Source organism: Theropithecus gelada, chromosome 4, assembly GCF_003255815.1.
Source record: "Theropithecus gelada isolate Dixy chromosome 4, Tgel_1.0, whole genome shotgun sequence".
Taxonomy (NCBI): Eukaryota; Metazoa; Chordata; class Mammalia; order Primates; family Cercopithecidae; genus Theropithecus; species Theropithecus gelada.
This window is the reverse complement of record NC_037671.1, coordinates 6,028,122-6,056,052: the sequence shown is the minus strand read 5'-3', so window position 1 is coordinate 6,056,052 and position 27,931 is coordinate 6,028,122. Positions and strand designations below refer to the sequence as shown.

Below are 27,931 nucleotides of genomic sequence, written 5' to 3'. Positions count from 1 at the left end.
AGCAATATATATATGTCTGCTGTACCAGTAAACCATTGATACGACACCATCATGCTATTTCCACATTATCTCTTTGACTTTGTTTAAAGGCTACCTGGAAGGCCAAGTGCTGAATTTCTTTATCTGATACTAGCCCATGCCGAGCTTCCAACACTGAATTTACCATGGCTAATGTAGATTTCTGGTTTCCATAGCAGCCAATTTACTGCTTGTGCTTAATAAATGAAAACAAGACCTACAACTGTTAGTCTTTTCTTAAAAGACCTTGTTTTCTTTATTGTTTGTAAGAGCAGAAATGCCAGATCTGGACCCTGCTAAGTAGTGATCTTTTAAGTGAACCTGACCTATGGTACCAAAAGGAACAGCATGGCAGCAAATGGCCAGGAATGAGCCATTTAATCTTGTTTTCCTAATTAAATGGTAGAAGCCTCTTTATAAGCAATCATCAGTGAAATCTGGTTTCTCTGTTGTTCACTGATAGCTATGATGATGATCTGTTTGCTTGTGGCTGAGCAGGAATGGAAATTCTGATGGCATTAGTATTTTTTTCCAGCAGATGAGCTGCTGTAGGAATTGGCGGGCATAGCACCCTCTCCTTGTTAGGGCTGGTGATATCCTTGTAGCCAAGCATAATTCATCTGTTCTCTCTCTAGTCTGCTTCCCTTATTGCCTTCTGACCTCCTACCTCTGCTGTGGTCTCTAGACAGCCAGCAGATGAGCCGTCACAGCTGATCCATGAAGCCCACTGTCCGAACAGCCTCCAACACACAGGCATAAAAGTGGTCTCTCTGAAGGGTCTGTCTTCTTCCTCCTCCTTCTTCTTCTTCTTCTTCCCCCTCTTCCTCCTTCCTCTTCTTTTTACCTTATGTTTAAAAGAGCGAGCAAGCAAGCAAGAAACCTTTAGAGAATACTGCGTATAGCAGGAGAATAGCAAATAAACATACATGCTCTGTAGGGAAATATATATATACATACACACACACACACATATATATATATACACACACATATATATATATAAAACTCAGCTGCTTTTTCTACTAGGGCTTTCATTATGGTGATTCATGTAGGAGGTCTGTATTGGTTGTCACTTGGGTGCCACAGATTAAAGTTTTCTGATCATCTTTTTGACTCAAGGTCAAAGTAAAAGAATAGATTCTTGCAAATAAGAGGGGCCATGGTCCCCCTCTATTCAGTGGGCATTTGTAGAAAATAGATACTGTTTTTGGTTTTGGAGCTACAAAGATGAATTAGACATGGGCCTTGCCCAGGGGAAGTTGTCCAATAGGGACAGAGAAAGGATGCGCGACTCAACCGTGTTGCAGTGGCCCACAGAACTCCCACATGGAGAAGGGGCTTTGTGGTAGGGTCATTGCTGTATGATCTGAGTCAGCTTTATTGTTGGTTTTTGTCTTGTTTAATAGACAAACTGGGACTCAACTCAGTCTCCCTCCGTCTCACAGTGTGAGTAGGTTGCCTGGAGCTTGGACTGCTCAAGGATCCCTGGAGTGAGAAGCAGAAGAAGGGGCGGGTGGTGCCTGTGGGTGGGAGTGAGTATATGGACATGCCTGGTATCCTGTCTAGAGGTCGAGATGGCCCCTGATACGGCATCATGGACAGGAAGGAATGGCAACAGGATGGGCATGAGGGGGGAACGTGCTGGACAGCAAGCTCAGTGACGTCTGGAGAGCAGAGGAAGCGGGAACAATGGGTGATCTGTCCCATAGGCAGCACCGTTTCCTGGTTTCTGAGCTAAACTCCTCTGAATTATAGCATCCCTTTGTCGTCGACTAGCCCTGTGGCCTTGAACCACCATCCCGATTCCCTTCCCAGTTGGAGCCTCAATGTGCCCATAAAACACTGGCACACCACATAGGGCACTTGTGGTGGGCAGCAGATGAAAACAATTTCAGTCATCGGTGGGTTGAGCAGTGCACTGGCCCAGGTGCACCCAGGACTCCTCGGGCTGTCGAGCGGGGAACTCATCTCTCTCTCATTGGTTCTGTGTTCTAGGAATAGAGCTGTGCCCCCCTGGAAAACGGTTCATGATTACGATGGTGGCGAGCTTCGTGGCCATGGCGGGCCAGTTCCTCATGCCCGGGCTAGCCGCCCTGTGCCGGGACTGGCAGGTGCTGCAGGCCCTCATCATCTGCCCCTTCCTGCTCATGCTGCTCTACTGGTCGTGAGTATCCTCTGCACAGCGCGCTGGGCTGGTGCGTCTGCACGTGCTTCCTGAAGGCCCAGCCCGGGGCAGGACACAGGATCCCCACACTTCCCGCTAGTTTCAGCTTGTGGTTCTGTCTGAGAAGGTTTTCCTCTCTTTTTAAAAAAAATGTTATTTTTTGAACTTTCTGTCTTGGAAAAATGTTCAAATATACACAAAAGTAGACAGAAGAGTGGAATGAATCCCCCGTGCCCTTCACCCAGCTCCAAAAATCTGCAAATCCACTGGCCAGTCTGGCTTTACAACTACTTGCTACCCACCCCACAGGGTTATTCTGACATGAATTGTTATAAATGGATTTGCAGGGAGGTGGGGGTCTTGTGTTAGGAGGGGGAAATTGGAGATATTAAAGGAGTGATTTAGAAAAGCCTCCCTATCTCTTCTAGGTGAGGGGTGGGCAACCTTCAGCCTGTGGGTCACATTGGGCCCACTGTCTGTTTTTGTAAATAAAGTTTTATTGGAACACAGCCATGCTCATGTGTTTACATAGGTATTACCTATGGCTTTCTGGCTATCCACAGAGTTGAGTGGATGCAGCAGGATGGTATTATATAAAGCTGAAAATATTTACTATCTGGTTCTTTACAAAAAAATAGCTTGCCCACCCCTGCTCAGTATCAGTCCAATATGCCTTTTTGAACTATGGGTAACCTTAAGTCTTTTGAGTTGCTGGCTTCCGGGCAGGGGGCAGGGGGGAAGGCACTAAACACACTGGTAAAGGGGGTTTGACCTGGGCAACTGGGTGTTTTAAAGAACTCTCCAGGGAATTAATGTTGAGTCAAGACTGAAAACCACTGCTCCATGGATAGAGCAATGTTTACCCTGAAAATGATTGTTTTCCCCTTTTGTAAATGCTGTTTCTCTTCCTTTCCCAAACTTCCTTCCCATCCCCCTCCATGCTGATACTCTCACCTTACCTATAAGTAGATTATGGATGTGACCCTGTGTTGCTACTGTTTAGTCAACAATGAAAACCAAATTTCTGGCCATGCAGTCAGTCTTATCCTTGCTTTAAGGGTTCAGGGGAGCTGAGCTTCCTTTGCTCAGGTGCCTGGGAGGGAAGAAAGCACCTATCTTTTGGCTTAGTGGTACTGCCTCCCCGCCCCTGCCCTGGTAGTAGATGCCCCGCGAGGGTGCGGGTGTGGATAGTAGAGTCACCGCGAGGGTGCGGGTGTGGGTAGTAGATGCCCCGCGAGGGTGCGGGTGTGGATAGTAGATGCACCGCGAGGGTGCGGATGTGGGTAGTAGAGTCACCGCGAGGGTGCGGGTGTGGGTAGTGGATGCCCGGCGAGGGTGCGGGTGTGGGTAGTAGCTGCCCCGCGAGGGTGCGGGGGTGGGTAGTAGATGCCCCGCGAGGGTGCGGGTGTGGGTAGTAGTGTCCCCGCGAGGGTGCGGGTGTGGGTAGTGGATGCCCAGCAAGGGTGCGGGTGTGGGTAGTAGAGTCACTGCGAGGGTGCGGGTGTGGGTAGTGGATGCCCGGCAAGGGTGCGGGTGTGGGTAGTAGCTGCCCCACGAGGGTGCGGGTGGGTAGATGTACCGCGAGGGTGCGGGTGTGGGTAGTAGATGCCCCGCGAGGGTGCGGGGGTGGGTAGTAGATGCCCCGCGAGGGTGCAGGGGTGGTTTCCCAAGAGCCTGGTTCTTGCCGACTGTGTCATGAGGACCTGGGCAGCAGCAGGGGGCCAGCAATAGCAGATGGAAAAAGGCCACCTGCCGGAGACGCCATTCAGCAGCCACCGCTGCCAGAACTGAGCTCCTCTGCTGGGGCTACCTCCAGCTCTTGTCCCAGAGTGGGATGTTCAAACCCCTCCCACAGCACAAGCATGTTCTGGGACAGCCCTCCTGCCCCAGCAGGGCCTTAAGGAGCAGAGAGTGAGCGGTAGTTTCTCTGGAGAAGGATGGAGTGGGCAGCTTTCTTCCTTTTATCTCCTAAGGAAGCCTTTCTGCTCCCTCCCTTGTGGCAGCCTTTGCTGGGCGTAGCTGTTTCGGAGTTCGAGGGTGCTGATTTGTCTAACAAATGCTTCTCTGTGCTTCCCACTGTACCAGTACAGATGGCAAGCACTTTGCAATAGTAAATGGTTCCACCCTCATATCTCAGCAGCCCATCCTATAGAGGACAGAACTGCGGTCCCCTGACCCCCACTGGCTCATGTCAGAGCCTGGACCTGAAGCGGCCGACTCTTGCCACACCTGGTTCTGTCTTCCCCTGCCTGGCCCCTGTTCCTTGTTTGTTCTTTAGAGATATGGTGCTCCAAAGCCCCACGTAGGCTGCTGGGCACCCTGGTGCACGCAATAAATACTTGCTCGTTAAAGGAAAACAAGCAACTCTCAATATTTTGCCACCAAAAGCTGGGCATACGGGCTGGTGCCACAGCTCACCCCCTCTACCCAGCAGGTCCCTGTCTTCCCTCAGCTTCCATCCTGCGTCCCCACCCCTGCAGATTCTCTCTGCCACTTCCTCTGCTGCTGGCCTGCACCAGTGTTCTCTCCTAGACTAGGAGAACAGGGCACAGCCTCTTGGCGACTCATACTCCTGAGAGCAGAGGTCAGACAGGGTTGTTTCCCTCACCCCAGACTCTGCTCCCACCTGTTGCAGGCAGGAGGACACCTGACGAGGGAGAAGTGACAGAGAAGTTCTTTCCAGAGCAGCCGCAGTTATGCAGGTATGCAGTTACGCAGTTGTGCAGTTATGCAGGTATACAGGTATGTAGTTATGCAGGTATGCAGTTATGCAGTTATGCAGTTGTGTAGTTATGCAGGTATGCAGTTATGCAGGTATGCAGGCTGACCCATGTGAGAAGGGCCGGGTTTTTGTTTTTTTTCATTTTAGAAACATACTGAGGTTTAGTGCTAGGCAAGGTAAGGCATTCATTTATTTAAATATACTCTAAAACCTCAGAAAAATTCTTTGAAATACACAGTTTTAAAAACAAATTATATAGCTTTTGAAAAGACATCCAGGGGACTTGCAGAAGTAAACATGTGTGTATGCGTGTGCGTGTATGTGCATGTGTGTGCATGAGGACGGTGATACTGAGGTGCTCTGCCTCCCACTCACAGCTCCAACTCTGCAGTCTGGGTAGAGCTGGCCCAGCGACTGGCTGTGCTGCCTCCAGCCTGCTTCACACCTCTCTGAGCCCGCATTTTCTCATGTCTGTAAAAAGCGGGTCATAATAGTTCTTATTTCGTGGGGTTATTTTGAAGACTGAAATAACGCACGGAAAAGATATGCATGGAGGCGCAGTCTGAAGGGAGGCTCGGACACGGAGCCTGGACCTCTGCTACTTAATAGCTGTGTGACCCTGAGCAAGTCACTTAATCTCTCTGTACCTCAGTTTCACCAGCTGTGAGTCATCATGGTCAATAATGGGGTTGGAAGGAATCAGTGAATTAACGTATGAGACATTTAGAACGGTGCCTGTCACTTAGTGCCATATGTATGTTAACTGCCATGATAATCATAATTATTTTCATATTTATATTACTATTAAGGTGGTTAGTACATGTCTGCTCTATGAGTACTCATAAATATTAAATATTAGTCACTACTATTATTATTACTGCATCCTCTTAATAGATATAGAAGTCTGGGTGTAATGGGAGCAGGTTAAAAAATTGGTGGTGAGAAATGTAAACCACCTTTGCTTACCAGCCTTGAAAGGCTCCACTAGAATTATTAAAGCCAATAATTACCTACCATTTTTTATCCTCTTCCTCCCATCTGCTGCAGTGGGCTCTGTTGTTTGACAGGATGTGAAGTGGCCCGCTGGGGAGAGGGGGTGAGCTGTAGCACCAGCCAGCATGACCAGCTGTTAGTAGCAAAATATTGAAGGTTGCTTGCTTTCCTTTAATCAACAAGTATTTATTGCATGCACCAGGGTGCCCAGCAGCGTGCTTGGTGCTTTGGAGTGCTGTATCTCTGAAGAGCAGACGGGGGAGCACGTACATTAGCAAGGACTAGAAACCAAGCTGCACGAGGCACCGTCCCCAAGGGGCGGCTTCTTGGGGTAGGGGTAGTAAAGACAAACGTATGGGGACGGGCCAGAAGGGATCTTCTGGTTGAGCTGGTAGACTGAACAGACACGGACCCCGCCACACACACACATAAATGCTGGATAAAATACAGCATTTTTTAGAAGTGCAAGGCTGAGCTCCAGTGCAAGAAAGGGAAGTTCCCAGGGGTCAAACCCAGGAGGGAGTCCCAGCAGGAGCAGACACAGAGGCAGCTCCCGGGGCGTCTGAACCAGAGAGAAGTGTGAGGAGCCTGGCTTTCAACACCTGCGCGGGGGATAGAGCTGAGCTCCCAGGCCTCTGATGCAGTTCGAACTGAGCTCCTTCAGTCAAGCCAGGAGTCAAAACTGTCAATGGCCACAGGACTGGGAGATCTTTGCCTGCCACAGGGACTCAGCCCAGAGCTGGCGGACTGCCTTAGACCGTGAGCAGAAAAAGATTCACCCCGAAGAAATTGGAGCCTTGAAGTCTGCACCACCCAGGGCTGTGTGTTCCAAGTTCCAGCTGCTCCCTGAGGCTGAGATACCAGTGTAAGAACCAGTGAAGCGCATTGGACCCCTCAGGGTCCAAAACACAGCCTCCCACAGAGGCATTCAGGACTCAGAGGAAGAAAATTCTTGTTAAAGAAGAGCTCACAGGCAAAGGTCACAGATCCACGGGGAATCCGCTAAGAGGGCCCAAACCTATAGACTGGGGAGTGTGCATCTCAGGAACTGTGGAAAATAGAGGAATCCGAAAGGGCAGTGAAGGGAACTGGTATTTGTTAAGCAGCCACACCGCCTCATGCCGATGCCGTCGCCAGTGCCAGGTATTCTAGATACATCTCCAGAGCAAGCCTCTGATCGCCTGAAAAGCACATTGCGTGGCAGAGGCGGGCGGGAGCCTGAAGAACCCAGACACACGTGAGGAACATGCTTTTAAATAGTGCTACGTACCAAGTAGGGTGGTCAGGAGAGACCCCTCCGAGGGGCTGATGTTCGTGCTGAAGCCTGAATGTTTGGAAAGAGGGAGTCAAACAAACTTCTGGGTGGAAAAGTGTTCTAGGCAAAGGGGAACAGCCAAGGCAGAAGCTGGCTTCCGCTCGGCTTCTCCCGGATCCGAGAGAGGAAGTCCAGCGTGGTTGGAGCATGGTGGACAAGAGGGCACAGAAGGTGACTTGGAAAGGCAGGTGGGGTCAGGCCCTATGGGGTCTGAGGAGCACGGGCTTATTCTACAAAGACATAAAGACGCACTGGAGGGTCTTGAGCAGGGGACTCCTGTGCCCCAGATTGTGCTCTGTGAGGACCCATCTGTCTGCTTTGTGGAGAAGGCGTGGAGCCGGGCGAGGGCCAGGACAGAGGCAGCACACACACTGGCCTGTGTGACATCCCGGTGCCTGCACTGGGGAAGGCTGGGTGTCACCTGCAGAGGGCTGATTCGAGACATGCTTTGAGAGTGGCCCGGGTGAGACTTGCTGATGGATCTGAGGTGACTCTTAAAGGTGAGAGAGGAGGCAGTGATGGCAACTGGGTCCGTTTCCTGAGATGGGGAGGCCAGAGCTTTAAGAAACATGGAAGCTCAGGAGGGTTGGAGGCCCAAGCCCTGTCCTGCCGTCCTCCTATGGAGGGTGACAAGATGAGGTGACCAGGAGACTTGACTGAGGCCGAGCCCGTGTTAAGATGTGAGTTTGATTATGATCCAGGTATAGTGAGGTCAGCAGGCCAGGACACAATTGCCATTGGAAGATCATTTGTTACTCTCAGTTCCCAGGAGGAGGGGGTAAGTGGGGCCACACAGGGCCCCCTGGGAAGCACCAGGGTGGGTCAGGAGGCAGACCGGGAGGCGAAAACGTGGGCAAGAGCCTTTATTGTGGTTTCTGCAGGAGGAGCAGGTGGGGCAGGCTGTGCAGGTTGAGTTTTGATAGTTTGATCATTTCTGCAGCTCGTGGGCATAGGGTCGCCCCTAGGTGTCTGGAAGCTGGCCCCGGGGTGACTGAGGCAGGCGGATGGTGGCCCACGTGTGAGAGCCCGACACAGGAAGTGGTTGGGGTATCGGCTCTGGATGGGTTGGTTTGTGTGTGAAAAGTACACTTGCAGGTGAATCTTTTACTCTGTCTAGGAATTAGCGAACCCTGGGAGGAGCAGCCTCTCTAGAATCAGCAAGGCTCCAGATGTGAAAACATTAGGAAATACAGAAAATACAAAGGCTTGGTTAATATGTGGCAGCTGCAGAGTTCCAGAGTTCTGGAATGAAGTGACCGCAAGGGTGGAGACGCTGGCCAGGAAGAGGTGGCAGCGGCAGCAGCAGCATGATGCACCCAGAGACTGGGCAGGGACTTGGCGGGGGTGCAGTGAGCACAGGAGTCGTCTCTGGTGACGCGGGGAAGATGGGACGCGTGAATGATTTATGCCCCAGCAAGTGGAGCCAAGATAGGTGAGCGATGGCATTGCACGAGCTGCCTGGGGATGTTTAAATATGTTGAGCCTTCTGGGCCGTGGCAGGACTGGCTGAGCTTTAGGTGAAGAAAGAGCTGCAGCAGCTGGTGGCCAGAGAACGGGAGGGTCCGCTCACTTGGTACTCTCGTGTGCTTTGCAGAGTCAACCTTGAGCACTCGGTTGTGAAGGAGGAGCAGCAGAAGAGAGAGCACTTGTGAGTGGTTTTCACCCAAAAGTAAACCCTGTCAAAGCGCTAGGTCATTCCACTGATGGACGCAGATGCCTGAAGAGAAATGCATCCTTAGTCATTTTGCTCAGGCATTTATTGTCACTCAGTAAAGAGCAGCAGGGTTTTAGTGCTTATCTAGAAGGAAGTCATCCTGACTGATCCTTCTTCCAGAATAAACATGAAATCTTTCCAGGGTCACAGCCAACAAATGAGAGGTTAGGGGGAAAGATGCAAGATCCAAACCACAAGAAGAAGGGAGTAGTATCTAGGAGCATCTAGAAGGAATTCCGCTTCGATGCGCTGGGAAGACAGGTGGCAGGAGGTGCCAGAACGGAAGAGGGAGCTGGGTGCAAGAGCTGCTCTGAAATTGTACACACTGGGGAAAGGTGCCCCTTCCAGGTGGCTACAGCCTGCACTGGGCGCATGGCTTAATGACAGAGCTCCTTCCTCAGCTGGGAGCCCTTGTGCAAGACACAGCCTGGTCTTGTATTTGGAGGTCCAGGTCTACGTTACATTAGAACATCCTAGAAAACCGCAGCATGGAAGATCAGGAAGGTAATACGTGGGACAGGGTGACATCAGGATTCCTGCCTAGGAATTCACTGTTGAGGAATGACAAGAGAAGGAGAAGGCTGTTGGAGAGGTTGCCCACATGGTGTTTATCTAAAGTGGTTTGGAGGAAGTCCCAGGAAGTAAGGACTTCTGGAGATAATGGAGATGTGAGTGCCACTCTCCCAAAACATTGGTGCATGCCCTCACCATTCCTCATCAGGTAAATTAAGGGTACTGGGTACACATTATCATTTATAACGCAGAATTTGCAGCTGGGCATGGTGGCTCATGGCTGTACCCAACACTTTGGGAGGCTGAGGCAGCAAGATCACTTGAGCACAGCAATTCGAGACCAGCCTGAGCAACAAAGTGAGACCCCATCTCTACCAAAAATTTAAAACATTAGCCACACATGGGAGCACGCAGCTATATCCCAGCTACTCAGGAGGCTGAGGTGAGAGGATCACTTGAGCCCAGGAGTTCAAGGCTGCAGTGAACTATGATTGCAACACTTCAAGGCAGCCTGGGTGACAGAACAAGAGCCTATCTCTTAAAAAACAATGTGCTCGTCTGCTCTAAGAGCAGGTGTAGAATATTGATGCTAATTCAACAAGCTCCCCAGTGAGGGCTCTCAGTCCAACATGTGAGTGCTTAAAGCAGTGTTCTCCAGGGATGGAGGTGTCATCGTAAGCAAGACAGACAGTCCTACCCTCATGGAACAGGGGGGCAAAGAAAGAAAACATTGCACTTGACGTCTTACGCCTCCCTCGTGGCAGACACATGCACTGTGATGTTTGCTGATTGAGTGTGTCTTCACATTTTAGAAATATGCTTTTCTTCAGATCAGTTGCACGCTTCTTACATGTGAAAATATATTAACCATAGTACTCATGGATTCCTTAGCTCTTCCTGGATCCAAGGAACCAGAGATTGGTAGATTTATTCCTATTTGTAGGTGGGGAAACCAAGAAATGAAAAAAGCTTCACCAAATCACTCACAAATGTGGGAAAATCATTCAAAACTGATTTTCAAATGTCAGTGGTTCTCAAAGTGCAGTCCCTGGGCCAGCAGCATCAGCATCACTTGGGAACTTACTAGAAACACAGATCTCAGGCCCAGCCCCAGCCCCAGGCCTGCTGAATAAAAACGCCTGCAGTGGGCCTGGCAGCCTGTGTTTTGAGAAGGGCTCCGGAGACGCCGCTGAGCCCTGCTGTTTGGGAAGCACACAGAAGACTTAACATATTTTGAAAAAGGATGATAAGAAGTTGCAAAAGAAGATCCTGTGCCGGGCACGGTGGCTCACGCCTGTAATCCCAGCACTTTGGGAGGCCGAGACAGGCGGATCATGAGGTCAGGAGACCGAGACCATCCTGGCGAACACGGTGAAACCCCGTCTCTACTAAAAATACAAAAAACTAGCCGGGCGAGGTGGCGGGTGCCTGTAGTCCCAGCTACTCGGGAGGCTGAGGCAGGAGAATGGCGTAAACCCGGGAGCCGGAGCTTGCAGTGAGCTGAGATCCGGCCACTGCACTCCAGCCTGGGCGACAGAGCGAGACTCCGTCTCAAAAAAAAAAGAACATCCTATGAGTCAACTGCGTGGAACACACTTTTCTTTTTTCTTTTCTTTTTTTTTTTTTTTTTCTGAGACGGAGTCTTGCTCTGTCACCCAGGCTGGAGTGCAGTGGCCGGATCTCAGCTCACTGCAAGCTCCGCCTCCCGGGTTTACACCATTCTCCTGCCTCAGCCTCCCGAGTAGCTGGGACTACAGGCGCCCGCCGCCACGCCCGGCTAGTTTTTTTGTATTTTTAGTAGAGACGGGGTTTCACCGTGTTAGCCAGGATGGTCTCGTCTCCTGACCTCGTGATCCGCCTGTCTCGGCCTCCCAAAGTGCTGGGATTACAGGCGTGAGCCACCGTGCCCGGTGGAACACACACTTTTCATACATAAAAGAGGATTCGAGATTGTGTAGTGAAATGAAACAGATGCCATCCTCGAAGGGCCTGTGAGATCTGATGGTCCTGTCCGATTCCACGAAGGAAGCAGATATCTTGACCATCTTGGACAGCAGAAGTCATCAGTATTCCTGGAAGTGATGAAAGAAAGTAAAACAAGCTTGGTGCTGGCTCTATGCATTTCCCCTGCACTGTGGGGATCCGCACGCATGCAGGCACGTTGAGGAGTCTTCAGTCACGGCAGTGTTCCAGGTTCACGAGCAGGGAAGGTTTCCCCAGCCTGCTCCCCCGACCTCCCCGCAGGCACAGACAGGGCATCTTGCTGGCAAAGTGCTTTCCACACCCAAATCCATCCCTCCAACCCCGTGGGAAGCGAGTGTGTGCAGTTTTCTTGCTCTTTCCCCCAAGACTTCTAATCAGGTGCACACCTAGTAGAAAAATATTCTCACCTCGAGCCCACCTAACGTGTGTGTTTTGCATGAAATGCGTGGAGATAGAAACGCAAAGGGCCGAATGTGTGAAGCTGGTGAATTAGAGGAAAGAGCTGCTGGCAATCAGCATGATCATCAAAAGCATCTGGGAAAGCGATAAGAAGCTAATAAGCAGTCTGGGAAAGAATGAGGAAATTAGAGAAGGATCATGCTGCACTGCATAACATTGGAGAGTAAGGAACAGAACCGATCCCCCAAATGAAGAGGTAAACCGTAGTGCAGAGGCCGTGAGACGGTGCTGCGGGAAAGGACACTGGCTGGGAGAAGACGCTCCAGAGGCTGGCCGTGCAGAAACCCTTAGGAAAAAATGGACATGCTACACGGAGTTTTAATTTTGTTAATTTCATGAAGAAAGCTATTATAAAACATTTAAATGACCTCAGGTTAAATAAATGCCTCATTTTAAAAAAACACACACACAATTCCAATACGTAAATAGTCCTAATTTTTTGGCTCTTTTATATATCATTAAAATTATTTTGGTCAGAATAATACTGATTTTTAATATCTCTTGAGGTTTGTTTCTTAGACTCTGCTAAGCACTTTACATAATTTAGCTCCTTAAATCCTCCTGAAGACCCTCTGAGGTAGAGACCGGGACGGCCTCCAGTGCAGATGAGGAAACTGAGGCACAGAGCGATGCGGTGTTGCTGAGGCCCCATGGCTAGTAAGTGGGGCTGGGGTCTGAATTCCAGCAGGTGGACTCCAGAGCCACAGGGACCACCACCTGCTGCTCCGCCCAGTCACACATGCTGAGCCGGGGTGCTGTGGCCTGGGGACCCGGAACGCCGGCAAGCGGAGGGCCCTGGGCTGCTGAGAGCAGCATTTACTTGGCAGAGCTACACTTCTGTCCTGGGAGGAATCCTCAGTGCCCTCTTTCTTATTTAAGTACATTGTTTAACATTGACAAAAACATTTCTTAAAATTATTGGGGTATCAGTACCTGCCCTAATAGGGGCTCCATAAAAATGGGTTAAGCTGATCAATTAGTTTTGCTTCTTGTTATCATGGAAATGACTTTTAAAAGACCATTTAAGAATTTTTTTTTGAGACAGAGTTCTGCTCTTGTCACCCAGGCTGGAGTACAATGGCACAATCTCGGCTCACGGCAACCTCCACCTCCTGGGTTCAAGCAATTCTCCTGCCTCAGCCTCCCCCGTAGCTGGGATTACCGGCGTGCACCACCACGCCCGGCTAATTTTGTGGAGGCCGGGTGTTTCAGCAGAGACAGGGTTTCTCCATGTTTGTCAGGCTGGTCTCGAACTCCCAGCCTCAGGTGATCCGCCCACGTTGGCCTCCCAAAATGCTGGGATTACAGGCGTGAGCCACCGTGCCCGGCCAAGAATTTTTATACAGACATAATCCAGCAGGTGTCAGCCTTTTTTTCTTGCCCAAACACACTTGACAGGCACAACAACTTCTACTAAAAACAGTTTTATTTCAAAAGGGGGGCAAAATTCAGCTTTAAACAAAGAGACTGTATTACAGATAAAATAAGTGCTGTGGGTTCCCTGCATGAGAGGAGGGAAACTGAATTCAGTTACAGCAACAGTTAAGCACACAGGAAAATGCTTTCTTCAAAGGAAACTGGAAGCGGTAAGTCACGAAAACCACGCAGTCTCCAGGAGCTTGAATCAATAGGCAATAATTATTTTTACAAGTTATCCAATAATCAATTTGAGAGATCGATAGGAAACATTTAAAAAAAATTCTTGGTCAAATCTGTTTTGCCTACAAACTATCTAAATGGGAGAAAGATTGGTTAATACTAACAAAAGGCAGATGTGGAAATAAAATGGTAACCTATATTTCAATCATAAAAATGGAGCAATTAAAAGTGAGATTGAAATGCTTTCTGTAAGTGGGTATTTTGGGATTTGCTGATGGCATGGAATTTTAGGGAGCCCTCAGGCAACACTCCACAGAGATTGTGTAAGACAGTAGGAACCCTTGCGTCAACACAAATGCCTGCGAGTAGAAGCGGAGAGACTCCTGCGGAGGGGGAAGTGAGCACTGAGCTTCTGCTGTGGAGGCCAGTGTGGCTATCCCCAGTGCCAGCCTTCGTCCTTCCTGTCCCCCATGCTAGGATGTGCCCCAAGAGTACATCTCACCACCCTGCTCCCACCGGGAAGCTGGGGTTGCTCCAGGCCAGTTTGAGATGCACATGCGTGCACTTTGTGGGGTGGTGGGGCTGGGCTGTTGGCAACTGACAGAGACCAAGTGGGTGGGCCTCTGGTGACAGGTGTCCAGGGTCCGTTGCTAGGGTGTTGCCATGCTGGCGTCTAGCAAACGTCCACATGGTGGCTGGAATGAGGGCAAGGGGACCCAGCCGCCCATCTGCTTGACCCTGGGGACTCTGGCAGACCACACGGCCAGTACTAAAGAGTGGCAGTCCTGAGTGCCATCCGGACAGCCTCACTCAGCCATCAGAACTGGCTAAGGTGTTGTGACTCGCTTCATTGGGAGGTGAAGCTGCTAACATAGAGGTGTTGATAAAATTCTGCTTAGGAGCAGAAGCAACCGAGTCCCCTTACTCCTCTGCCCACTTACCTCCTCACATTGTTGTACAGCATCAGACTTTTTAAAAATCATTCGCAAAAATGCCAAAGTAATCCCCCTACCACATTCTGTTTTGAAGGCTCTGTGTGCCTTATATTTTCTGTAGCCTGATAATTGCTTCTATAGATAAACAAGTGAAAGGTGCAGACAGAGGGAGAAGGTTAACCCAGCTACATGGAAGGTTATAGATTGTAGATGAATCTGTAACTGGACTCTAAGTATTCATCTGCCTCTAATATGAACTGAGGGATGTTTTAAATATATACCAATTGTTATCCATTCAGAGTTGGTTAATCATGAAAAATCTGACTCCAAAGGCGTTTTAGGCGCTGACTTCATTTGGTCTGGCAAAAACCTGAAGCAGCATAAGCGCATTTATTCAGTGTGTTGTCAGGAGCAGCATCTTCTTCACCTTCCAGAAGGAGGCGACAGTGAGCGTTAGCCCTTAATCTAGATGGAGAGTGTTGAAGCCAGGCAAGACCTTGATGCTGTTCCACACCCGGTCTACAGGTGTGGGGCAACTGAGGCCCGAAGGAATAAGGTGACTTGCCCAGGGCTACAAAATTGGCACACAAACCCAGGGCTCCCAAGAGATTTCCACCATAATTTTTCTAGAGCAGAATTTTGGAGCCTCAGTGTATATCACTTCAAAAGACGAGACACAAGGTTGTGAGCTTTTGTAACAGATGAATTAGCAGCATAGTCATTTAAATTATGAATGCACTTTTTCTCCCAAGAGATTTTCAAGGAATTCATTTGCCTTAGGAAAACCTTGGTTCTAACTATCCTCAGAGCCAGTCTTTGTTCGATTTCATGATACTCATCCCTTCTCTCTAAATTCTGAAGTTTAATGAAAGCCACCTTATTGTTTTAACACCAAACAGAACTAACGTATAAAAAATCCAAGTGGAAGATTATGTACAGAATCCAAGCTGATATTTTTTGCGAAAGTTTTGAAGCTTATATTTTTTGCAAAAGAAGCTAAAGATACTCCCCAAACTGGTACTTAATTCAACTTTAGCCTTTAATTTATTATTTTTTTTAGAACCTCTTCAGAATCTCATAATACTGTGATACTTGGCAACACCCCAAAGCATCAGTGGCTAGAATCACCCCTTTAGATCAGAAGCACCCTCGCTGCAGCCTACAGCCCTTCTCACATCACATTCAGGGAAACCTTATCTCCACGATGCCTTTTGAGATTCTCCTCCCTCCCCCCAGTCCCTGCTCTGTGTCCCCCACTCTGTGATGGGAAAGCCTATTTGATAGAAGTTCCTCCTTTATTAGGCATTTATTAATTTACACATTTTTCCCGAACTAGACAGTGAGCTCCTTGGGGCCCAGACACTGTGTGTGTTTCATCTCCAGGCCAGCCCGTCCACAGCAGGTGGATGGTGCTCGGTGCATGTTTAGCCCATGAATGGCGTCATGTGGAACCACAGGCAGGAAGGCACGCCTGTCTGCACAGGTATCGCCCTACAATTAAATATTTCGAAAAACAAATGAATGACTTGAGGGTAAAATTAATTTAATAAGCATGGGCAGTTCATCTTATTTCCTTCCTGTATTTTCTTTGTGAGTAAATGTGCTAGTACAGCACGTTAAAGAGGGTAGACGTGCGTCTCATATAATTGCCAAGCTGGCATTTCATCAGAGCGGGTGTTAAGTGAACTGGCAAGAAGGCAGCCAACATAGTATACTTGTCTATGTCAGAGTCTCCAACTGGATAGAGGAATAATTTATTTTATTTTTAGATGTCAAGGAAAAATGATCAACCTTACAGGGTTTCACAGTATTGAGTTTTAATTACAGATTCTACTGAGCAATTACTCAGGTTACAGGGACTAAGATGTAAAACAGATCCATGAAATGTAAATCAGACGGGCTTGAGACTTAGCCACATCTCCACTCCGGAAAAGAGGACAGAGATGGGAATGTGGACCACAAGCAACACGCCGCTGTTAAATCATCAGTTACCCTGTGGTGCATCGGGTGCCAGAGGAGAGACAGGGCAGTGCCACTTGAACTGCGTGCCGACACTCAGCTTTGGGGAGTGACGATGTGGTGGTATTAAGAAAACATGGAGAAATTTTCCTGCCTTGATACAGTAACATCGTGTACATGATACCACTGGGGAAAAGTTCCACAGAAATACATTTTCCATATAAATCTCTAAGAACCAGCATTTCCGCATAGCTAATTTGGGTGGGACTCTTTGTAGAATACATTTTTCCTGCTGTAGAAGCAATACAATCATGGTGTGACATACGAAAAACTCCACCGGCCTAGGGGCCTTGAGCCCCAGGTTCCAGGCCTGCCTCTGCCATTCATGAAGCCCTGGGCAGGGCATTAGCATGGCCAGGCCCAGGTCACCTGCCATGCAGTGAGGGGCTGGGTTAAGTGCAACCCAGAGACCGCTTCTGACTGTAGTTCCGTTTTGTAACGTTGCCTGTCCCTGCTGAGCGATTGGAGAGCCATCCCTGTGGCAGCAGGTACTAATGTGTGACTGTGGTGTAATCCTTCAGAAGCATCTGTGTGTGAAGCTCCTGTGCCCCCAAGGAGGCTGGAACGCCTGTGTGCAGCTGGCCCGCTGCCTCCTGCCACCTGCCTGTCAGCCCGCAGTCCTTATTACGGTCAGGTGCCACCCTGCTCTGAGGCCTCTGCCCAGCGCGAGTGGCCTGGGGCTTTCTCAGCTAGGATTCAGTTGTCTGAGTGAAGACCCTGGACGTGCCTCTGTGAAGCAAGTCTGTGTTTTCAGTGAGTGGACTGAGTTACCTCTGCATTCAATCAGAAACCCCTTTTACCTAATTTCGGATTCTTGGCTCTTTTCATGTTTGTTTTTATTTTCATATTGAGACAGGGTCTCACTCTGTTGCCCAGGCTGGAGTGCAGTGGCACGACCTTGGTCCACTGTAATCTCTGCCTCCCGGGTTCAAGCGATTCTCCTGTCATCCTCCTGAGTAGCTGGGATTACAGGCAGCCGCCACCATGCCTGGCTAATGTTTGTATTTTTAGTAGAGATAGGGTTTTGCCATGTTGGACAGGCTGGTCTCGAACTCCTGGCCTCAAGTGATCCGCCCGCCTTGGCCTCCCAGAGTGCCCAGCCCTTGGCTCTTTTTAGATTAATTGAAGCCATGGGATAAGGGACCTGCCGATCCACACTGTGGGTTTGTTTTGTTTTGTTTTGTTTTTTGTTTTGTTTGTTTTTTGGTTTTTTGGGGTTTTTTTGTTTGGTTGGTTTGGTTTGGTTTTGGTTTTTTGGGGTTTTTTGGGGGGGGTTGTTTGTTTTGTGGTTTTTTGGGGGTTTTTTGTTTGTTTTGGTTTGGTTTTGGTTTTTTGGGGGTTTTTTTCAGGATTTTTTGTTTGTTTGTTTTTTAAGACAGAGTCTCGCTCTGTCGCCCAGGCTGGAGTGCAGTGGCATGATCTTGGCTCATGGCAACCTCTGCCTCCCGGGTTCAAGCAATTCTCCTGCCTCAGCCTCCTGGGTAGCTGGAATTACAGGCCCGTGCCACCATGCCCGGTTAATTTTTGTATTTTTAGTAGAGACAGGGTTTCACCATGTTGATCAGGCTGGTCTCGAACTCCTGACCTCATGATCTGCCCGCCTTGGCCTCCCAAAGTACTGGGATTGCAGGTGTGAGCCACCGCGCCTGGCCCATGCTGTGGTTTTTTGTTAGATTTTCTGTCCCAAGCACATTTTGGAAAATGGCATGGTTCACGTTTTTGTGAGGTTCGATCGGCCTTGAGTTAGCGCCTTCTCCTCACAAGTAGGAATTAATGTGCTTTTATTCAAGACCTCAGGAGACGAGCCACTGTGCACACCTGGGAAACTGTCTCTGAGCACCAGGTGGGCAAATGTGTGCCAGTCTAAAAGGAAGGGAATGTTTGGAGTGAGACCGGCATTTTTCACTGAGATGCGGGGTCAGTGTGTCATAGCGGAGGAGGTACCTGGAGATGCAGGCACGTGTCAGTGCCCTGAATACGATTGGGAAGGACACGTGCCCAGCCAGGGAGGGCTTAGCCCTGGAGGATGGGAGGGTGAGTGCAGGGGCACTGGGATTGGGGTGAGCGGTATGGTGGGGGCTTTCGTCTTCTAATATTTTCCTTAATTGTGGTAAAATACACATAGCATAAATTTTTCCACTGAAACCATTTTTAAGTGTACAACTCAGTGACCACATCCACAACTCAGTGACCACATTCACAATGTTGTGCAACCATCTCCACTATCCATTTCTAGAACTTTTTCTCGTTCCCAAACAGAAACTGGTTGCCCATTAACCACTAGCTCCCCCTTCCCCTATCCCAGGTCCTGGCAGCCTCTACTCTACTTTCCATGAATTTGACTCCTCCAGTGCCTCATGTGAGTGGAACATCAAGGTGTTCCTCCCTGTGCAACTGGCTTATTGCACAGAGCACGGTGTCCTCCAGGTTCACCCAGGCCATAGCAGGTGTCAGATCCCTTCTGTTTAAGGCCAAATCATACTCCATTGCACAGGGGGACCACATTTTGTTATCCATTCATCCATTGATGGAATCTGTAATATTTTAGTTTTTAAGTAGAGAATGGGTTTATCTGTGATTTGCTTAATTAATTCCATAGCCAGACTCAACCCTGACATCCTCCACTGTAACTCACAGACGGTCACCACTTCCAGCTGCTGTGGACAGTGTCGCGAAGGGGGCTGTCTCAGCAGGTGCACTCAGCACCCACCGTGGTGTGGTTCCTGCACAGCTCTCGCTGATCCGAGATACGTCCATGTTGGACACCAGCAGGGCCTGGGCCTCAGTTTGTCATCCAGCATATAACTGTCCTGCAGTGGAACATCTGCAGGGCTCTGTGAGGAGGGACAAGTGAAGGCTAAAGGCACTGGTATCCCAGTTGTGTTCTGCCTGCATTGAGTTCAGGCCAGTTCAGGTATTATGGCCAGAATGCTTTGGGGGTTCCAGAATCATTCATGAAGATTGTGGACCTTCTAACCATCCCGAAGGGGTTTCTGGAAAGGGCTGGGGTCCAATCTGTCACTGACTTTTGGACAAGAGCTCCACTAGGTGTGTCGTCAGGAGGAAAGAGCCGTCTCCACCGTCCCTGAGTTCTGCTGGAATGCGGGAGGTCCGAGCGTCGAGATGACTGAGACCTGGAGCCAGTGAGGACACCTGCCTGGGCGTGCCGCTGAGAACGCGGGCTTTGTGCCTACCCTCAGCTCATCAGTAACCAAGTGCCCCCTGTGCATGGCATAGCGCTGCTGTATGCCGTCTGTGCATGGCACCTGTGCATGGCATAGCGCTGCTGTATGCCGTCCGCTCAGCAGGTTCATGGCCTGTCAGTGAACATTTGCTGTGAGATCCTCCAAGTTAGCAAGCCTCCTACTTACCCTAAAGGAGGAATCCTTGTGCCCCTCCATTGCTGTATCCACACCGCGCTGGGGTGCTGACGCCTGCTTAGTGGGGAGGCAGCTATCTGCCTCTCTCTACCCTGGGGGGCCGCACACACGCACAACCCAGCAGTGCCTCTGCCCGCTCCTTCCTGGTCCTGGGTGACCTCCGCTTGAACGTTCTGCTCTAGACAGCATCCTTGTCCTGAACGGCTCTTCAGAAGCAAAGAGGAAAATATTCTCCACTCTCTGTACTTCTCTGCTTCTCACTCCCCACATGGGGTTTAGGGCTTGGAGGGTGAGTGGAGACTTTTAGTTCTGCCCACGTCCTTCCCACAGAAGCGCTGGAGATCAGTGAGCCAGCCAGCTTAGAGCGATCACTTGTTAGGTGTGAAGACTGGGCTCCTCTGGGTCTTCCCAGCCTGACAGTCTCTCCAGCCAGGCTGTCTGGGTTTAAATCCCAGCTCTGCCATTGAATTGCTGTGTAATCCTGGGCAATGTATTTGACCATTCTTTGCCTGAGCTTTCCCATCTATAAAATGGGGATAATGATAGTACCACCACAGAGTAAAGACTTAAATACAGCATTAGAAACTTCCTGTTCCACACCTGTGGTTTCAAGCAAGGCCTTTGCTGCATGAACCAAATTCTTTTTCCCTTACCTGGGTGGTACAGTTTGTTCATGAGTCCCTTCCAAATCCCATGTTGAAATCTGACCCCCAGTGTTGGAGGTGGGGCCTGGTGGGAGGTATTGGGTCACGGGGGTGGATCCCTTGGGCTTGGTGCCCTCCCCATGGTAGTGAGTGAGCTCTCTCTATTAGGCCATTCAAGGGGTGGCTGTTTGAAAGAACCTATCACCTCCCCCCTCTCTTGCCCCCTTTCTCACCCTGTGACATGCCAGCTCCCCTTGCCCTCCACCATGAGTAAAAGCTTCCTGAGGCCTCACCAGAAGCAGAGCAGATGTTGGTGCCATGCTTCCTGTACAGCCTGCAGAACCGTGAGCCAAATAAACCTCTTTTCTTTCTAAATTACACAGCCTCCAGAGCCTGCAGTGTTCCTTGATAGCAACACAAACAGATTTAAGATAGTGTGACTCCTCCAGCTTGCACCTCTCCTCTTACACTGCCATCCTGGTCACAGCCACTCTGAGAGCCAACTTCAAGGCTTTCTCCCAGGGAAGCTGCTGTGGTTTTAATGCCTGGTTGTGTTTTATGGTTGCAGAAGTCATCCTCAAGGTCGCTTTTTGGCCATCTACACGTGAGGATGCACCAGGCAGATGTGGCTCCAGCTACCCACTGTGCTTCCTGATTTTTTGTTGAAAGTGATCCATTTCTCTGAGGCTCAGTTCTGTTCCTCCCAGGTCCTGAGCCCTTGGCTGGCTTTTTAATTTGCATGGCGTTATTACATTATGTACTTGTCAGCAGAGATTTCATTAAGTTCCCATAATATGGCCACGCTGCACATTATTCCAAACTAAAACAGCCATCTCTGGGCTTGCTCAGAGGCTGACAGGCCAATGAATTCTTAATGATTTTGCAGCAAATTTAAATTCATGGAGTGCCTCATAAAACTTAAGTATTCCCTACACATAGCCTTTGGGCTTGTGGCATTCCAGAATGCCTGAGGACGCGTCTCTGGACCGGTACTTCCCAACTTCAGTCACCGGAGCGCCATCCAAGCAATACAGGTTTGCTGCTGTGCTTTGTCCACAGAGGTTAAGGGTGTGGGCTATCTCATCAGACTGCCTGGGTTCACATCCCAGCTCTGCCATTGAATAGCTGTGTAATCCTGGGCAATGTACTTGAACTCTCTTGGCCTGAATTTTGCCATCTGTAAAATGGGGGTAATTATAGTGCCACTATATAATGGACTTGCAAGCATCAGACACAGGGGAAACTGGTGGAACAGTGCCTGTTAGTCGTAAATCCCATCGGGAGAAGGTGGTGAGCAGTGCTGCCTCCCAGTGGAGACAGTCGTGTAGCTAAGGGGAGCCTGTCCCTTGCCTCGCACCCCAGTCTCCTGGGGAGCGCTGTGTCTTTTACTTCAGTCCACTCCAGTCCCGTGGCTGCTGCTCTTCAGAGCCCATAACACTTAGGATCTTCCACTACCTGGGCCCTGCATCCCTCTCCTCCTTGTGTCTTCTCACCTCATTCCCAGCATTTGGGTGTATCAGCTTGCAGCTCTCTGAACACAACAAACACACCATCCCACACCCTCAGGGCCTTACCTCTGGGTCCTGCCCCACACACCTCCAGCAGTATGAGGGGATGCAGGGCCTGCCCCGCAGCTGCTCATCTTCCAAGACGGCCCAAGCAGAGCCCGGTCTCTCCAGAGCCTCCCGTGACCAGCCCCTGGACCAACTGCCTAGGACTGGCCCCCACTATAACCCATACCATGCAGGCTTCCATCCAACGCGCTCAATCCATCTGAAATGGATTTGTAGTGACAATGCTCAGTACGTATAAGAATAAAAACAATTTGGAGACCCATTGAAAGCTTGGGCTCCCAAAGAGGCCCATACCCACTTCTTAAATCCTAAGGTCACACCACACCTTTGTAAACAGTAATACCCTTGAAATCTTTTCTATGAGCTTTGCAATTCTCAGAGACTCTCTAGAAAGGGGACTTGCTCATCATCACTTCTCATAAAGACATTTGTTTGTTGTTGTCAGTTTTTAGGTATCCAAAGTGTGTTGTCTTTAGACCCAGTTGGAGGATGACAAAGACGAGGGAGTGGCCACTGAGGAGCAGGCAGAGTCTCAGAGGCCTGTCTGCCCTTGCACCGCTGGGCTGCACACACGCCCTCCTGCCTCAGGCTCTGGTCTGCCCATGTGGCTTTGAAGTCTGAGACAAGGAGAGACTTTTCTCCTGAAGGGCAAGGGCTGTGTGGGCCCAGATAAGAAAGGGGAACAAGCAGAATTGAATCCTCTCTGGGATTCAGTGCCTGGACTGATGGGATTCCAGTGGCGTCAATGTCTGCCTGGTATGCGTAATGCAGGGCTTTATCTTTGTAACAGCATCTGTTCAATTGACACATCAGAATTGTACATATTTACAGGGTACATAGTGATATTGCACTACGTTAAATGTATAGTGGTCACATCACAGCATGCAGCATGTCCATTCTCTCAAACGTTTATCATTTCTTTGTGTTGGGAACATTCGATATTTGAAACTATATGATATGTTATTAACTATAGTCATCCTACAGTGGTACAGAACACTAGAACATATTCTTGCTATCTCTTGTAACTTTGTATCCTTTAATCAATCACTCCCTATTCGTCTTCCCCCTACCCTTCCTAGGATACTCTGTTCTACTTTTCACTTCCATGGGATCATCTTTTTTTGAGCTTCCACATGAGTGAGAACATGTAGCATGTAATTTTCTGTATCTGGCTTATTTCACTTAACATAATGTCTTTTAGTTCCATCCATGATGCCACAAATGACAGGATTTCATTCTTTTTTTTTTACAGCTGAATAGTATTCCATTGTGTATATATACCACATTTTCTTTTTCCAGTCATCTGTGTTAGACACCTAGGTTGATTCCATATCTTACCTACTGCAAATAATGCTGCAATAAACTCAGGGTGCAGATGTCTTTTTGACTGATTTCCGTTCCTTTGGATAAATGCCTGTAGTGGGATTCCTGGATCATGAGGTGGTTGTTTGTAGTTTTTTGAGGAACCTCTGTACTGTTCTCCACAGTGGCTGTACTAGTTTACATTCCCACCAGCATCATATAAGAGTTCCCTTTCTCCACATCATTGCCAGCATCTTTTTTTTTTTTTTTTTTTTTGTCTTTTTGATAATAGCCATCCTAACTGGGGTGAGTCGATACCTCATTGTGGTTTTGATTTGCATTCCCCTGATGATTAGTGATGTTGAGCTTTTTTTAATATATGTTTGTTGGCCATTTGTGTCTTCTTCTGAGAAATGTCTATTCAGATTGTTGTCCATTTTTAAAATCAGGTTGTTTCGTTTTTTGCTGTTGAGGTGTTTGAGTTCGTCATATATTCTAGATGTTAATCCCCTGTCAGATGAATAGTTTGCAAAGATTTCCTCTCATTCTGTAGATTGTGTTTTCAGTCTGTTGATTGTTTCCTTTGCTGTGCAGAAGGTTTTAGTTTCTCCAGGATCAGCCGTACGGTAGAACACAAAACAAGTCTCAAAAACTTTTTAAAAATCAAAATCATACCAACTATCCTATGTGACCATAATGGACTAAAACTAGAAATCAGATAACAAGAGGAACATTCAAAACTGTACAAATACATGGAAATTGGACAACATACTCATGAACAACCAATGGGCAAAGGAAGAAATTAAGAAGGAAACTAAAAAATTTCTTGATAGAAATGAAAATAGAAACACAATATATTAAAACCTATGGGACACAACAAAAGCAGTATTAACAGGCAAGTTTATGGCAACAAATGCCTACATCAAAAAACTAGAGAGATTTCATATAAACAACCCAATAATGTATTTCAAGGTACTAGAAAAGCAAAAACAAGCCAAACTCAAAAGTAGTAGAAGGAAAGAAATAATAAAGATCAGAGCAGTCATACATGAACTTGAGACTAACAAAACCACAGAGAAGATCAATGAAACAAAAGTTGGTTTTCTTGAAAAGATTTTTTAAAATGCATAAACCATTAGGTAGATTAAGAAAAAGACAGAGAAGACCCAAATAAATAACATCAGAAACAAAAAAGACATCACAACAGACACCACAGAAATACAAAGAATCATCAGAGACTACTATGAATACCTACATGCCAATAAATTCAAAAACCTAAAGGAAATGGATAAATTCCTGACACATACAACCTCCGTGATTGAGCCAAGAAGAAATAGAAAGGCTGAACAGACCAATAACAACTAATGAGATTGAATCAGTCATAAAAAGTCTTCCAAAAAAGAAAAGTCCGGGACCAGAGGGCTTCACTGCTGAATTCTCCTGAAACTTTAAAATTTTAATACCAACTCTTTTCAAACTATTCCCCCAAAAAATGAAACAGAAGGAATTCTTCCAACTCATTTTACAAGGGCTTTATCTGGAAGGCAAAATGGCACCACTCAAATGTCCATACTCAAATATGCCACATTTTGGATCTTCCCTGAGCTGTCACCTCCTATCCTGGCTTCAGAATTGTGTGTAGTGAGCACATCTCCACGGTTCTCCCCTCCCCGTGGGTAACACTTGAGGATATATCAAGGAACAGGACTTGAGATTGCCGGGGGCAATGAAAAAGTTATGTCCTCTTGTGGAAGCTCTGCCCTGCTCGTTCACACCACCTGTGCCCTCAGCCCTGGGCAGTGGCCCTTGGGGGTCCTGGCCTAGGGGTTGGAAGGTGGGGCTACAGCTCCTCCTCCATTGTGTCATCTGGGCCTTGTTCTTCATTTATGGTCTCGATTCTCAAAATCCATTTCCTGCCACGGAGTTCCATAAGCATTTGATATAAATTTTAATTATTTTGAAAGGACACAAATTTCCACGTTGTAGGCCATATTTCAAGACTGCAGAGACTGCCTGTAAAATCGCTTGTGCTATCATATTACCATATTTATATATATTCATATATTGTTTCTTAGATAAGCAAAAATTCTCATAGAAATCACAAAATATTTAGAATCAAATCACAAATGTATTGCAAATGATAATACTTAGATGAATTTTGAAGTCTTAAATACGCTTATGAGAAAAATTAATAATAATGACCTCTGTGTCTATCCTGAGAAATTAGAAAAAGATACAAAACCCGAATGCATCAGAAAGATGGAAATACTATAGATCAGAACTTAAACTACAGGGAGTTGGCAGTTGTGTTAGGTTATTTTATTATAAAGAAAAGATCTGATTTTTAAAATACAGCAAAATGTGAATACTATATAATATTAATGTCAAGTATCTGAGGTTTCTATTTGCTTATATTATGTTATTCAAAATTAATTTTTATAGCTAGAGGCCAGTAAAACAAACATTAACTTTGAGTATTTAAAAAAAAAAAATCAGTGCCTGCAAATGCATTTGGGACTTCCTTGTGAGATGACTGGAGACCTTCTGTCCATTCCACACGGCCCTCCTGCATTCCACACGGCCCTCCTGCATTCCACACACCTGCACAGCAGGACAGCTTTCAGCTCTTCAGGAAGCTCCCAAATGAGTTACCATTCAGATCAGACCATCCCAAAGGTACCACCGAATTCAGGGGGAACCACCTCGTCAAGTAAAACGCAGTCACAAACAAATAGAAATTTGGACGTTTTTCAAATAGGTAAGGAGGAGGCAGTAGTTATTAGATATCAGTAATGATGTGACTTTGAAATAAAAATTTTCTACTTCTCACAGTCTGTTCCTGCTGCTTCAACAAAATACCTTAACCTGGATGATTTATAAACAACAGAACTTTATTGCCCACAGTTCTGGAGGCTGAGATGTCCAGGATGAAGGCACCAGCAGATTCTGTGTCTGGCAAGCGTGTGTTGCTCATAGAGGAGCCTTCTATATGTCCTCACATGAGGGAAGGGGCAAGGTACCTCTCTTCAGCCTCCCGTTCTCGTGACTTAATCACCCCTAAAGGCCCTATCTCTTAATACTATCACATTGGGGTTTAGTTTCCAATATATGAATTTGGGCTGGGGTGAGGGAAGCACCATTAATACTTTTTCTAGCTGTTAGATTCATTGTAAAACTCTCCTGAGGCCGGGCATGGTGGCTCACGCCTGTAATCCCAGCAGCATTTTGGGAGGCAGAGGCAGGTGGATCACGAGGTCAGGAGTTTGAGACCAGCCTGACCAACATGGTGAAACCTCGTCTGTACTAAAAATACAAAAATTAGCCAAGCATGGTGGTGCGCGCCTGTAATCCCAGCTACTAGGGAGGCTGAGGCAGGAGAATCACTTGAACCTGGGAGGCGGAGGTTGCAGTGAGCTGAGATCACACCACTGCGCTCCAGCCTGGTGTGCAGCAAGACTTCATCTCAAAAAAAAAAAAAGAACTATCCTGAGTTTGAGTTTGCAAAGCAGGTGTTCGGTAGTTACAATAACTTCTTTTTTTTTTTTTTTTTTTTTTTGAGACGGAGTCTCACTCTGTCGCCCAGGCTGGAGTGCAGTGGCCGGATCTCAGCTCACTGCAAGCTCCGCCTCCCAGGTTCACGCCATTCTCCTGCCTCAGCCTCCTGAGTAGCTGGGACTACAGGCGCCGCCACCTCGCCCGGCTAGTTTTTTTGTATTTTTTAGTAGAGACAGGGTTTCACCGTGTTAGCCAAGATGGTCTCGATCTCCTGACCTCGTGATCCGCCCATCTTGGCCTCCCAAAGTGCTGGGATTACAGGCTTGAGCCACCGCGCCTGGCCACAATAACTTCTTACCAGCATCCGTGGTGACTTTCCTGACACAATTTTAACTAAAATAAAGTGAAGTGATAACTAGAACACTGAGGGCTACAAGAAGCTAGGACTGTCATCTTGAGCTTTGATTTCTACTTTTTGTCTCTCCCAAACAGTCAAGGGTCAGCTGCCTGTTTTGCAATAAAGTATTATTAGCCCATAGCCACACCCACTCCCATACATCCACTCTCAGGCCACAAGGCCAAGATGAGGAGAGACCATTTCACCCTTAAAGTCTAAAATATTGATGACTTGGACTTTTGCAGAGATAGTACGCTATCTCCTGCTCTGTGCAGTCACCGTGTTCTCTTTGAGCAGCTTGTAAATATTGTCATAAATGTAAATTTATAAAATTAATTGATAATAAAACGCTGGTTTTTTGTATTGGGGTGCCTCACAAGATTCCGTCTTTAAAAAAAAAACATAGATTCTGTTACTTTGGTAAAACTTGAAAACCACCGTGATGTGGCATCGTCTGAGGGCAAAGTGACATGCAGTTAGCAGTAACATGTGAATAGCTCTGAAGGAAAACCCTGGGAGACTAAGCCTTCATGTTCCACAACTGAAAATAACTGCAGGTTGGTCATATTTGGAAGTAATTTTTTCCACGTAGAATCATTCTATTACTATTTATTGTGACAAAATACAAGCAAAGCAGCAGTCCTCCGTGAGTTGTCTCTCCGTGCGTTACTTTGAAGGGTGTACACTGATTTCTTGACACAACTG

The 27,931-nt window shown here is 47.8% G+C and overlaps 1 protein-coding gene across 3 annotated transcripts in view; it reads left to right on the top strand.

Moving 5' to 3' along the window:
* The window catches only part of SLC22A23 (solute carrier family 22 member 23), a 190,669-nt gene that overhangs the window by 133,121 nt on the left and 29,617 nt on the right, over positions 1 to 27,931 (top strand). For all 3 annotated transcript variants that reach the window (XM_025383941.1, XM_025383942.1, XM_025383943.1), the window contains one exon: positions 2,014 to 2,182. In XM_025383941.1, coding sequence (XP_025239726.1) covers positions 2,014 to 2,182 — 169 coding nt within the window. The remainder of the gene's footprint in view (positions 1 to 2,013; positions 2,183 to 27,931) is intronic.